The sequence below is a fragment of the Bubalus kerabau genome, chromosome 17 (genome assembly GCF_029407905.1).
Source record: "Bubalus kerabau isolate K-KA32 ecotype Philippines breed swamp buffalo chromosome 17, PCC_UOA_SB_1v2, whole genome shotgun sequence".
NCBI classification, from domain to species: domain Eukaryota; kingdom Metazoa; phylum Chordata; class Mammalia; order Artiodactyla; family Bovidae; genus Bubalus; species Bubalus kerabau.
In genome coordinates, this window is record NC_073640.1 from 50550060 (window position 1) to 50564389 (window position 14330).

Sequence of the window (14330 nt, forward strand, 5' to 3'; positions counted from 1 at the left end):
TTTTTTTTTTTAATTTTATTTTTAAACTTTACATAATTGTATTAGTTTTGCCAAATATCAAAACGAATCCACCACAGGTATACATGTGTTCCCCACCCTGAACCCTCCTCCCTCCTCCCTCCCCATACCAGCCCTCTGGGTCGTCCCAGTGCACCAGCCCCAAGCATCCAGTATCGTGCATCGAACCTGGACTGGCGACTCGTTTCATACATGATATTTTACATGTTTCAATGCCATTCTCCCAAATCTTCCCACCCTCTCCCTCTCCCACAGAGTCCATAAGACTGTTCTATACATCAGTGTCTCTTTTGCTGTCTCGTACACAGGGTTATTGTTACCATCTTTCTAAATTCCATATATATGTGTTAGTATACTGTATTGGTGTTTTTCTTTCTGGCTTACTTCACTCTGTATAATAGGCTCCAGTTTCATCCACCTCATTAGAACTGATTCAAATGTATTCTTTTTAATGGCTGAGTAATACTCCATTGTGTATATGTACCACAGCTTTCTTATCCATTCATCTGCTGATGGACATCTAGGTTGCTTCCATGTCCTGGCTATTATAAACAGTGCTGCGATGAACATTGGGGTACACCTGTCTCTTTCCCTTCTGGTTTCCTCAGTGTGTATGCCCAGCAGTGGGATTGCTGGATCATAAGGCAGTTCTATTTCCAGTTTTTTAAGGAATCTCCACACTGTTCTCCATAGTGGCTGTACTAGTTTGCATTCCCACCAACAGTGTAAGAGGGTTCCCTTTTCTCCACACCCTCTCCAGCATTTATTACTTGTAGACTTTTGGATCGCAGCCATTCTGACTGGTGTGAAATGGTACCTCATAGTGGTTTTGATTTGCATTTCTCTGATAATGAGTGATGTTGAGCATCTTTTCATGTGTTTGTTAGCCATCTGTATGTCTTCTTTGGAGAAATGTCTATTTAGTTCTTTGGCCCATTTTTTGATTGGGTCATTTATTTTTCTGGAGTTGAGCTGTAGGAGTTGCTTGTATATTTTTGAGATTAGCTGTTTGTCAGTTGCTTCATTTGCTATTATTTTCTCCCATTCTGAAGGCTGTCTTTTAACCTTGCTAATAGTTTCCTTTGATGTGCAGAAGCTTTTAAGGTTAATTAGGTCCCATTTGTTTATTTTTGCTTTTATTTCCAATATTCTGGGAGGTGGGTCATAGAGGATCCTGCTGTGATGTATGTCAGAGAGTGTTTTGCCTATGTTCTCCTCTAGGAGTTTTATAGTTTCTGGTCTTACGTTTAGATCTTTAATCCATTTTGAGTTCATTTTTGTGTATGGTGTTAGAAGGTGTTCTAGTTTCATTCTTTTACAAGTGGTTGACGAGATTTCCCAGCACCACTTGTTAAAGAGATTGTCTTTAATCCATTGTATATTCTTGCCTCCTTTGTCAAAGATAAGGTGTCCATATGTGCGTGGATTTATCTCTGGGCTTTCTATTTTGTTCCATTGATCTATATTTCTGTCTTTGTGCCAGTACCATACTGTCTTGATAACTGTGGCTTTGTAGTAGAGCCTGAAGTCAGGTAGGTTGATTCCTCCAGTTCATTCTTCTTTCTCAAGATCGCTTTGGCTATTCGAGGTTTTTTGTATTTCCATACAAATTGTGAAATTATTTGTTCTAGCTCTGTGAAGAATACCGTTGGTAGCTTGATAGGGATTGCATTGAATCTATAAATTGCTTTGGGTAGTATACTCATTTTCACTATATTGATTCTTCCGATCCATGAACATGGTATATTTCTCCATCTGTTAGTGTCCTCTTTGATTTCTTTCACCAGTGTTTTATAGTTTTCTATATATAGGTCTTTAGTTTCTTTAGGTAGATATATTCCTAAGTATTTTATTCTTTCCGTTGCAATGGTGAATGGAATTGTTTCCTTAATTTCTCTTTCTGTTTTCTCATTATTAGTGTATAGGAATGCAAGTGATTTCTGGGTGTTGATTTTATATCCTGCAACTTTACTATAGTCATTGATTAGTTCTAGTAATTTTCTGGTGGAGTCTTTAGGGTTTTCTATGTAGAGGATCATGTCATCTGCAAATAGGAGAGCTTTACTTCTTCTTTTCCAATTTGGATTCCTTTTATTTCTTTTTCTGCTCTGATTGCTGTGGCCAAAACTTCCAAAACTATGTTGAATAGTAATGGTGAAAGTGGGCACCCTTGTCTTGTTCCTGACTTTAAAGGAAATGCTTTCAATTTTTCACCATTGAGGATAATGTTTGCTGTGGGTTTGTCATATATAGCTTTTATTATGTTGAGGTATGTTCCTTCTATTCCTGCTTTCTGGAGAGTTTTTATCATAAATGGATGTTGAATTTTGTCAAAGGCTTTCTCTGCATCTATTGAGATAAAGCCCACTTGGTCATGGTGTATGATCTTTTTAATGTGTTGTTGGATTCTGATTGCTAGAATTTTGTTAAGGATTTTTGCATCTATGTTCATCAGTGATATTGGCCTGTAGTTTTCTTTTTTTGTGGGATCTTTGTCAGGTTTTGGTATTAGGGTGATGGTGGCCTCATAGAATGAGTTTGAAAGTTTACCATCCTCTGCAATTTTCTGGAAGAGTTTGAGCAGGATAGGTGTTAGCTCTTCTCTAAATTTTTGGTAGAATTCAGCTGTGAAGCCGTCTGGACCTGGGCTTTTGTTTGCTGGAAGATTTTTGATTACAGTTTCAATTTCCGTGCTTGTGATGGGTCTGTTAAGATTTTCTATTTCTTCCTGGTCGAGTTTTGGAAAGTTGTACTTTTCTAAGAATTTGTCCATTTCTTCCACGTTGTCCATCTTATTGGCATATAATTGTTGATAGTAGTCTCTTATGATCCTTGGTATTTCTGTGTTGTCTGTTGTGATCTCTCCATTTTCATTTCTAATTTTATTTATTTGATTTTTCTCCCTTTGTTTCTTGATGAGTCTGGCTAATGGTTTGTCAATTTTATTTATCCTTTCAAAAAACCAGCTTTTGGTTTTGTTGATTTTTGCTATGATCTCTTTTGTTTCTTTTGCATTTATTTCTGCTCTAAGTTTTAAGATTTCTTTCCTTCTACTAACCCTAGGGTTCTTCATTTCTTCCTTTTCTAGTTGCTTTAGGTGTAGAGTTAGGTTATTTATTTGACTTTTTTCTTGTTTCTTGAGGTGTGCCTGTATTGCTATGAACTTTCCCCTTAGGACTGCTTTTACCGTGTCCCACAGGTTTTGGGTTGTTGTGTTTTCATTTTCATTCGTTTCTATGCAAATTTTGATTTCTTTTTTGATTTCTTCTGTGATTTGTTGGTTATTCAGCAGCGTGTTGTTCAGCCTCCATATGTTGGAATTTTTAATAGTTTTTCTCCTGTAATTGAGATCTAATCTTACTGCATTGTGGTCAGAAAAGATGCTTGGAATGATTTCTATTTTTTTGAATTTACCAAGGCTAGCTTTATGGCCCAGGATGTGATCTGTCCTGGAGAAGGTTCCATGTGCGCTTGAGAAAAAGGTGAAATTCATTGTTTTGGGATGAAATGTCCTATAGATATCAATTAGGTCTAACTGGTCTATTGTATCGTTTAAAGTTTGTGTTTCCTTGTTAATTTTCTGTTTAGTTGATCTATCCATAGGTGTGAGTGGGGTATTAAAGTCTCCCACTATTATTGTGTTATTGTTAATTTCTCCTTTCATACTTGTTAGCATTTGTCTTACATACTGCAGTGCTCCCATGTTGGGTGCATATATATTTATAATTGTTATATCTTCTTCTTGGATTGATCCTTTGATCATTATGTAGTGACCTTCTTTGTCTCTTTTCACAGCCTTTGTTTTAAAGTCTATTTTATCTGATATGAGTATTGCTACGCCTGCTTTCTTTTGGTCCCTATTTGCATGGAAAATCTTTTTCCAGCCCTTCACTTTCAGTCTGTATGTGTCCCCTGTTTTGAGGTGGGTCTCTTGTAGACAACATATGTAGGGGTCTTGTTTTCGTATCCATTCAGCCAGTCTTTGTCTTTTGCTTGGGCATTCAACCCATTTACGTTTAAGGTAATTACTGATAAGTATGATCCCGTTGCCATTTACTTTATTGCTTTGGGTTCGAATTTATACACCGTTTTTGTGTTTCCTGTCTAGAGAATATCCTTAAGTATTTGTTGGAGAGCTGGTTTGGTGGTGCAGAATTCTCTCAGCTTTTGCTTGTCTGAAAAGCTTTTGATTTCTCCTTCATACTTGAATGAGATCCTTGCTGGGTACAATAATCTGTGCTGTAGGTTATTTTCTTTCATCATTTTAAGTATGTCTTGCCATTCCCTCCTGGCTTGAAGAGTTTGTATTGAAAGATGAGCTGTTATCCTTATGGGTATTCCCTTGTGTGTTATTTGTTGTTTTTCCCTTGCTGCTTTTAATATTTGTTCTTTGTGTTTGATCTTTGTTAATTTGATTAATATGTGTCTTGGGGTGTTTCGCCTTGGGTTTATCCCGTTTGGGACTCTCTGGGTTTCTTGGACTTGGGTGATTATTTCCTTCCCCATTTTAGGGAAGTTTTCAACTATTATCTCCTCAAGTATTTTCTCATGGCCTTTCTTTTTGTCTTCTTCTTCTGGGACCCCTATGATGCGAATGTTGTAGCGTTTAATATTGTCCTGGAGGTCTCTGAGATTGTCCTCATTTCTTTTAATTCGTTTTTCTTTTATCCTCTCTGATTCATTTATTTCTACCATTCTATCTTCTAATTCACTAATCCTGTCTTCTGCCTCTGTTATTCTACTATTTGTTGCCTCCAGAGTGCTTTTAATTTCACTTATTGCATTATTCATTATATATTGACTCTTTTTTATTTCTTCTAAGTCCTTGTTAAACCTTTCTTGCATCTTCTCAATCCTTGCCTCCAGGCTATTTATCTGTGATTCCATTTTAATTTCAAGATTTTGGATCAATTTCACTATCATTATTCGGAATTCTTTATCAGGTAGATTCCCTATCTCTTCCTCTTTTGTTTGGTTTGGTGGGCATTTATCCTGTTCCTTTATCTGCTGGGTATTCCTCTGTCTCTTCATCTTGTTTAAATTGCTGAGTTTGGGGTGTCCTTTCTGTATTCTGGCAGTTTGTGGAGTTCTCTTTATTGTGGCGTTTCCTCGCTGTGTGTGGGTTTGTACAGGTGGCTTGTCAAGGTTTCCTGGTTAGGGAAGCTTGTGTCGATGTTCTGGTGGATGGAGCTGTATTTCTTCTCTCTCCTTTCGAAGAGTTGGGTTGCTTTTCTGGGTGTCTGATGTCCTCTGCCGGCATTCACAAGTTGTTTTGTGGAATTTACTCGACATTTAAATGCTCTTTTGATGAATTTGTGGGGGAGAAAGTGTTCTCCCCGTCCTACTCCTCCGCCATCTTGGCTCCTCCCCTGCTTCCTCAGTTTCTTTATTGCAAGATTGCACATCATGTAGCCTCTGAAAAATTCGTCTCTTTAACTGTAAGAGAATGATAGTGGATAAGCCCAATAATATCTTAGAATTATTATTGAAAATAATATTAACTGTACAGACACCGCTGACAGGAGCTTGGCGATCCTCATGGGTCCCTGAACCACACTTTGGGAACTGCTACTGAATATTAATCCTTCATGCGACTGTACCAAGAGTTTGTATACCTTTCTACTGTGGATGTGTGAGTGGGGATTCGGAGTCCAAAATAAACGTTGTTAGTATATAATCATCAGAGGGAGGTTTCCTAGATAACATGTCTCATTAACCAGAGTCCTTATTTTAGATCTTTGACTTGCTCCTTCCCACACGACTGTCCACTCCTTTTTCTTGCCAGCTGGAACTCCCCACTTTCCTCTATTCACATTTTAACCATCCCACAAGGCTAGTACCTGGCTTTCTCCAGGGTACCTGCCCTCATGGCCCCAGTCTACCCTAGATTCTTTCTCCAGACCCTTCCCTGAGTATATCTCAAAACTGAGATTTGTTGTGTGGATAGCACCTCTGGAATTATATAGCCTTTCATGTGCTCTGGTTGAAATTGACTCTTCTTACCAGAGAAACTTTAAGGGCTGAAGAGTTTTGTTTTTTCTTTTTGTTAAATCTGCCTCTTGTATCTTTTCCATGTTCTATATAAGCAGTCCCCAGTCTTTTTGGCACCAGAGACCTGTTTCATGGAAGACAATTTTTCCATGGACCAGTGCAGTGTAGGGGTGGGGGATGATTTTAAGATGGTTCAAGCAACATTACATTTATTGCACTTTATTTCTATTATTACTACATCAGCTCCACCTCAGATAATCAGGCATTAGATCCTAGAGGTCGGGGCCCCCTATTCTACATAATACAAACAGATGCATAGTTGTGTACCTAAGTGAGTCTGATTCAGGACCCTGGAGACTGCCAGGACCACATATAGATGTCAGAATTCATTGGTGCTCATCAGCTGCATTCCTCTGTGGGCATAGGTATACCTGAGGATAACCATGTTTGTTCTTTTAGGAGCTAGTGACATTCAAGGATGTGGCTGTCGACTTTACCGAGGAGGAGTGGGAGCATCTGGACCCTTCTCAGAGGCACCTGTACCGAGAAGTGATGTTGGAGAACTTTGGGAATCTCATCTCCTTGGGTGAGAATCATATCTTCTAGAACCCACCTGATCTCCTGCTGGTTCAGTTGTATGGAATAAATCCTGAGGGGATTTGCATTTAGCGGTCCACATATTCCTGATCCCTTATGGTAGTGGGTATCAGATTTGAGAAAGCATAAAGATACCTGGGATGAAGGCGGGAGATGCCAGTTCCTATCCAAATTAAAGGAGACTAAAGAGATAATACAGGGCTTCCCTGGTGGCTCAGATGGTAAAGAATCTGCCTGCAGTGCAGGAGACCTGGGTTTGATACCTGGATATCGAATTTGGGCACAGAATCATTACTGCCTGTTCAACCCTTTGAGAATTATTACTGTTGTATATTGCAAATAGGGCTTCCCACATGGCGCTAGTAGTAAAGAACCTACCTGCCAATGCAGGAGATGTAAGAGATGCAGGTTCGATCGCTGGGTCGGGAAGATCTCCTGGAGGAGGGCATAATCCCATGGACAGAGGAGCTTGACGGGCTATGGTTCCATAGGGTCGCAAAGAGTTGGACACAACTGAAGCAAGTTAGCACACACACAAACTGCAAATAGGCCTCTTTGCTGAAGTTCCCTGGAACTCCTAGAACAATTTTTTGTTTTGAGAAGCAAAATATGTATTTATTTGTTTATTTGTATGTTTCTGTGTATGCTGCTGCTAAGTCACTTCAGTCGTGTCCGACTCTGTGCGACCCCATAGACGGCAGCCCACCAGGCTCCCCTGTCCCTGGGATTCTCCAGGCAATAACACTGGAGTGGGTTGCCATTCCTTCTCCAATGCATGAAAATGAAAAGTGAAAGTGAAGTCGCTCAGTCGTGTCCGACCCTCAGCGACCCCATGGACTGCAGCCTTCCAGGCTCCTCCATCCATGGGATTTTCCAGGCAAGAGTACTGGAGTGGGGTGCCATTGCCTTCTCTGGTTTTTGTGTATATATATTTATATATGTGTGTGTGTGTGTGTGGATATATATATATATGGGATTTCCAGGTGGCTCAGTGATAAAGAATCCGCCAGCCAGTGCAGGAGCCACAAGAGACTCAGGTTCGATCCCTGGGTCAGGAAGAACCCCGAAGGGCATGGCACCCAGCTCCAATATTCTCCCTAGGAAAATTCCGTGGAGAGAGGAGCCTGGTGGGATACAGTCCATGAGGTCACAAAGAGTTGGCCATGTCTGAGCTACTGAGTTTGCATGCCTGTGTGTGTGTGTGTGTGTGTGTGTGTGTGTGTGTGTATGTATATGTATATGTGTGTATATATATGTATATGTATACGTGTGTATATATATATATAATATACAAAAATATAAAATGTGGTTTTGATGCCTAACGGTTTTATTCACCTTTCCCAATGTTGTATTCACCTTTTACGAATACCAGAAGATAAGATTTGACTTGTGGGAGGGTCCTTGTCCATACCACATTGCCCTAATCAACATGTCTTTTCTCTCAAGCAGGGCATCTGCTGTCTGAACCAGAAATGATTTTCCATTTTGAACAAGAAGATGATGTGTGGATGGAAGAAACAATACCAAGAAGCTCTTATTCAGGTGAGTACCAGTCAGCCAGGAGAAAATGCCATTAATAATCCTATGAATCCATGAAGGGGTGGGTAGCAACTTTAAAAATATGTATTATTTGACTTTTTATGCCAATAATTTAATTGAAAATACTAAATATTTACTTGATTGGAGGTAAAAATAAATAGATAAATAAATAAATAAATAAATATATATATACACACTTTAAGCATTAAATACCTAAACTCCAAAATGCCTTTGGAACCAAACTTACCATCTTATTGGTTCCTCATTATAACTTTTGACAGAGACTTCCCTGATGGTCCAGTGGCTAAGACTTTGTGCTCTCAATGCAGGGGCGGGGGCCAGGTTTAGTCCCTGGTTGGGGAACTGGATCCCACATGCCACAACTGAGTTCACATGCCATAACTAAGACCTGTTGCAAATAAATAAATATATTAACAAAAAATACTTTTGACAGATGTTCACTCCATATTTATATGAAAGTTCTATTTTTAACTTTTTGATAACTATGCTTTGACGGCATTAACCCCTTTGCAGCTCATGAAATTTGACTTGGTGTTTCTAGTAACATTTAATTTCTTTAAGGAAAAGCTCTGACAAACCTAGACAGTGTATTAAAAAGCAAAGATATCACTTTGCTGACAAAGGTCCCTATAGTCAAAGCTATGGTTTTTCCAGTAATCATGTATGGATGTGAGAGTTGGACCATTAAGAAGGCTGAGTGCTGAAGAATTGATGCTTTCGAATTGTGCTGGAGAAGACTCTTGAAAGTCCCTTGGACAGCAAGGAGATCAATCAGTTCTAAAGGAAATCAACCCTGAATATTCATGGGGAGGATGATGGTGAAGCTGAAGCTCCAATACTTTGGCCACCTGATGTGAAGAGCTGACTCATTAGAAAAGACCCTGAGGCTGGGGAAGATTGAGGGCAAGAGGAGAAGGGGGTGATAGAGGATGAAATGGTTGGATGGCTCAATGTACATGAGTTTGAGCAAACTGGGAGATGGTGAAGGACAGGGAAGCCTGGCATACTGCCAGTCATGGGGTCACAAAGAGCTGGACCCAACTTAGTGACTGAACAGCAACTACTAAGGAAAAGGTTCTCAATGATCTTCCCCATACCTTTGAAGCAGAAATGGAAGATGTAAAGTAAGAAAGACAGAGACCAGCAGCAGCAGTTCTTTATTCAGTGAAGTTTCTTTGCCTGACTACTACTGTCTGAGAGTGTTCAGGAGCACCGTGCAGCCTTAGACAAAACCACCGCTCACTTTCTTTTTTTTCTCCTTAATATATATTTTTTATTTGTTATCTATTTATTGGCTGTGTGGGATCTTTGTTGCTATACACTGGCTTTCTCTAGTTGTGGCAGGTGAGGGCTACTCTCTAGTAGTGGTGTACAAGCTTCTCACTGCAGTTGCTTCTCTTGTTGCAGAGCCCAGGCTCTAGGCATGCAGGTCAGTAGTTGCAGCTTGCCAGCTCTAGAGTATGGGCTCAGTAGTTGTGGTGCAAGGGCTTAGTTGCTCTGCAGCACTTGGGATCTTCCCAGACCAGGGATCAAACCCATGTTCCCTACACTGCAGGGTTAATTCTTAACCACTGGACCACCAGGGAAGCCCCCCCTGCTCACTTTCATCATCTAATTTCCTTTGTCCCAGGAGTCAGGGATGAGAATGATGGGATCCTGTCTTGGCCAGTATCTCCAGGAGAAAAACTCTATAACTGTCCCCAGCATGGCCAAGACTTCAGCCAGCTCAGAAACCTTCTAATTCACCAGCAAACCCATATTGGAGAGAAGCCTTCTCCATATGCCATGTGTGGAAAAGCCTTCAGTGAAAGGACAGCGGACCTTAACTTTCCTGTGCTCCTCCCAGGAGACGAGCCCTACCGATGTATGGAGTATTCTGGAGTCTTCCACTCAGGATCTGCTCTGAGAAGGCACAAGAAGGAGCACATGGGAAAGAAACCTCACACGTGTGAGGAATGTGGGAAGGACTTCAGCCGGAGCTCCAATTTGTCCATCCATCGGCGAGTGCACACAGGTGAGAAGCCCTATAGATGCAGTGTGTGCGGAAAGGACTTCAGTCGCAGCTCTAACCTCTCCATCCACCAGCGCATCCACACAGGTGAGAAACCCTTCAGCTGCCATGAGTGTGGAAAGGACTTCAGCCGCAGGGCAGCCCTGCAGATCCACCAGAGTGTCCACACAGGAAGGAAGCCCCACGCTTGTGAGGTATGTGACAGGCGCTTCACCTCGCGCTCTGCGCTGGCTCGACACCAGCAGGGCCATGCAGGAGACAAGGCCTATTTGTGCGACACATGCGGCCGGGGCTTCAGCCAGAGAGCCAACCTCTACCTGCACCAGCGTGTTCACACGGGAGAGAGGCCGTTCCGGTGTGAGGCCTGTGGGAAGTGCTTCAGCTGGAGCAAGGACCTGGGTATCCACCGGAGAGTCCACACGGGTGAGCGGCCCTACAGATGTGCGGCTTGTGGCAGGGACTTCAGGCATCACTCAGCCCTCAAGAGGCACCAGAGGGTGCACACAGGGGAGAAGCCCTACCCCTGTGCTATATGTGGGAAGGGCTTCAGTCAGAGAGTCCACCTGCAGATGCATCAGAAGGTGCACTGATGGGAGAGGCTTCCAGGATTGGGCTCTGCACATGCAGGTGTCTTCCATGGGCAGGGCCAATGCCAGGGCATAAGTGCTGAGGTGCACAACATGGATCAGGCTTAATGATGTATGGCATTTGTTAGTATTTATACGGAAAAGAAGGGGCTTCCCAGGTGGCTCAGTGGTAAAGAATCTGCCTGCCAGTGCAGGAGACACAGAAGACTTGGGTTCGTTCCCTGGGTTGGGAAGATCCCCTGGAGTAGGCAATGGCAACCCACTCCAGTATTCTTGCCTAGACAATCCTATGGACAGAGGAGCCTGGCGGGCTATGACTCGCTAAAGTTGGACACGACTGAGTGACTGAGCATGCTCTCATATATAAAAGAGGACACATCAACAGCACTTAGATAGATGGAGAAATATTGAAAGAACACTTCCAGCCCTCCCAGAAGATCTCTGTGTGCTCCTTTCCACTCACTGCCCCACAAAGGCAATCACTATCCTGACTTCTAAAACTATAGACTGATTTTGCAAGTTCTAGAATATCATATAATTGAAAGTACACAATATGTAATCTTTCATATAGGACTTGATTCACTCAGTGTTTGCATCCATGTTGTTGCATGTATTTAGAAGTTCATTTATATTATTACCGAGTAGTATTCCATTATATGAATGAACCAGAGTTTGTCTATTCACCTGTTGATGGACATTTACATTTGGACTATTTCTAGGTTTTCCAGGTTTTGATTGTTATGAATAAAGCTGCTGTGAGCATTTGGGTACATATAATTGTGTGGACATAAACTTTAATTCCTCCTGGGTATATACTTAGGAATAGAATTGATGGGTATTTTAAAACTTTTAAAAGACTGGGCTTAGAAAATTTCAAACAAATACAGAAATAGAGCAGTAACAAATACTCATGTCCCCATCATCTAGCTTCAGTAATCAGGTCATGATGAATTTTGTTTCCTCTCTTCCACCCTGAAGTAGTTTACAAGCAAATCCTATTCCAGGATATTTTGTCATCTTTATATCTTCAAAAAATAAAGACTTGTTTAAATTTTTTTCCGAAGACTCACTCTATGTAAAACTTTTTTTTTTAATTAAGGTAAAATTCAGACAAGAAAAAATTCACCATTTTAACCATTTCAAAGTATATTATTCAATAATTTTTAATACATTCACAGGGTTGTATAACCATCACCACTATCTGATTCCAGAATATTTTCATCAGGCCAAAAAGAAACACAGTTACTATTAAGCAGTCATTCTTCATGCTCCCCTTCCCCCAGCATCTGGCAACCGTTAATCTACTTTCTGTTTCTATAGATTTGCCTGTTCTGGGCATTTCATATAAAAGGAATCAGACAATATGTGCCCTTTTATGTCTTGGCTTCTTTCATTTTATTAGAATAATGTTTTCAAGGTTCATTTATATTGCAACATATATTACTACTTCATTCCTTTTTATGGCAAAACAATATTTCATTGTATGACTATACAATATTTTAAGATCTATTCTTTTTTTTTGTTTTACTTGACTGCACTGGGTCTTAGTTGTGGCACTCAGGATCTTCAGTCTTCCTTGTAGCATGAGAGATCTTTAGTTGTGGCATGCAATATCTTTAGGAGAAAACCACCTCCTGTTGTATAATGTTCATTTTTTGTTTTTGATAATTGTACTATGGTTATTTCTGATGCTAACATTTAGGGAAAGATGCCAACACACAGAAACTCTCTGTACTATTTTTGCAACATCCAGAGTACCTTGTAGTAAAAACTTGAATACTGGACTTCCCTGATGGACCAGTGGTTAAGAGTCCACCTGCCAATGCAGGGGACACGGGTTCACTTTCTGGTCTTGGAAGATTCCACAGGCTGTGGGACAACTAAGACTGTGTCCCACAGCTATAGAGCCCTCACGCTAAGAGTCCGTGCTCCACAACAAAAGAAGCTACCACAATGAGAAGCCCATACACCACAACCAGGGAGTAGCTCCTGGTTGCCGCAACTAGAGAAAGCCTGCATGCAGCATCAAAGACCCAACACAGCTAAAAAATAAATAAAGGTTCTATAAAAAATTTTTAATTGGTTACTTATAAAACCAAGGGGTGGAGGTAATAAAGCAAATAGGGCAGACTGTTAGAGTGAGCCTAATTACACAGAGATGTGAGAGGTTATTACTTCTTTAAAAACGGTCAACAAAATAACTTGGAAATAAAAAGTGATATCACTGAAATAAAAACAGTATAGTAAGTGAGCTGGATGGAACAGTAAACAGTTTAAGTTGAACTTGTTGAACAAGAAGATAGATCTGAGGAATTTGCCGGATACAGTGGAAATGGCAAGTATGAAACAACAGCTGAAGGTCATGGAGGAATCCGAAGATCTACTGTATTCTCATCTCACAGAAGTTCTAGAAGAAAAGAACAGCCAACAAGAAGGGGAGGAAAACATAGTCTATTTTTCTCATTGCAGACAAATGGTCCAAGGGGCCACAAACAGTCCTGAGTGTCATGTGTTGGCAGCTGTGGTAGAAATGGACACCCTCATGGGTGGCTTCTGGGATAGGATGTTTACAGACAGTCTCAGTGCCCATTAAAAGTTGAAACTCACAGGCTCTTGGGTGAGTATTTCCAACCTAGAACTATAGTCACACATCACATAAATGAACAAAGGTAAACATTTTTTAAATGCTCAGTACAGCGTTGCAATGAAAACAAAGCATTGAAAATAATTTAAATATCCACCAGTACAGGAGTGGATAGATAATGGCTCATTTTTACTATGAAACAGTATGAGGCTTAAAACAAAACCAGAAATATCTGTAATATTTTTGTGTATCAAGATGGGAAAATTCCCAAGAGATAATGTTAACTAATCAAACCAGGTATAAAACAGTATGTATAATTTATGTACATAAAGTAAAACTACCTATTCCATAAATGTTGTATCCTATTAAGTAATATTATTAACATTTCAGTTCAGTTGGTCAGTCATGTCCAACTCTTTGTGACTCTATGGACTTCAGCATGCCAGGCTTCCTTGTCTATCACCAACTCCCAGAGACCGCCTACTCAAACTCATGTTCATTGTATCAGTAATGCCATCCAACCATCTCATTCTCTGTCGTCCCTTTCTCCTGCCTTCAATCTTGCCCAGCATCAGGGTCTTTTCCAATGAGTCAGCTCTCTGCATCAGGTGGCCAAAGTATTGGAGATTCAGCTTCAGCATCTGTCCTTCCAATGAATATTCAGGACTGATTTCCTTTAGGATGGGCTGGTTGGATCTCCTTGCAGTCCAAGGGACTCTCAAGAGTCTTCTCTAACACCACAGTTCAAAAGCATCAATTCTTCGGGGCTCATCTTTCTTTATAGTCCAACTCTCACATCCATACATGACTACTGGAAAAACCATAGCTTTAACTAGACAGACCTTTATTGGTAAAGTAATGTCTCTGCTTTTTAATATGCCATCTAGGTTGGTTATAGCTTTTCTTCCAAGGAGCAAGTGTCTTTTAATTTCATGGCTGCAGTCACCATCTGCAGTGATTTTGGAGCCCCCCAAAATAAAGT

General features: G+C 40.6%; 1 protein-coding gene across 1 annotated transcript in view; it reads left to right on the forward strand.

Moving 5' to 3' along the window:
• The window catches only part of LOC129630642 (zinc finger protein 316-like), a 42672-nt gene extending 30823 nt beyond the window's left edge, over positions 1–11849 (forward strand). Inside the window, exons 8-10 of the mRNA XM_055551149.1 lie at positions 6469–6595; positions 8053–8148; positions 9797–11849. Of these exons, the coding sequence (XP_055407124.1) occupies positions 6469–6595; positions 8053–8148; positions 9797–10767 (1194 nt within the window). The 3' untranslated portion in view covers positions 10768–11849. The remainder of the gene's footprint in view (positions 1–6468; positions 6596–8052; positions 8149–9796) is intronic.
• Positions 11850–14330: the final 2481 nt, after the last annotated feature.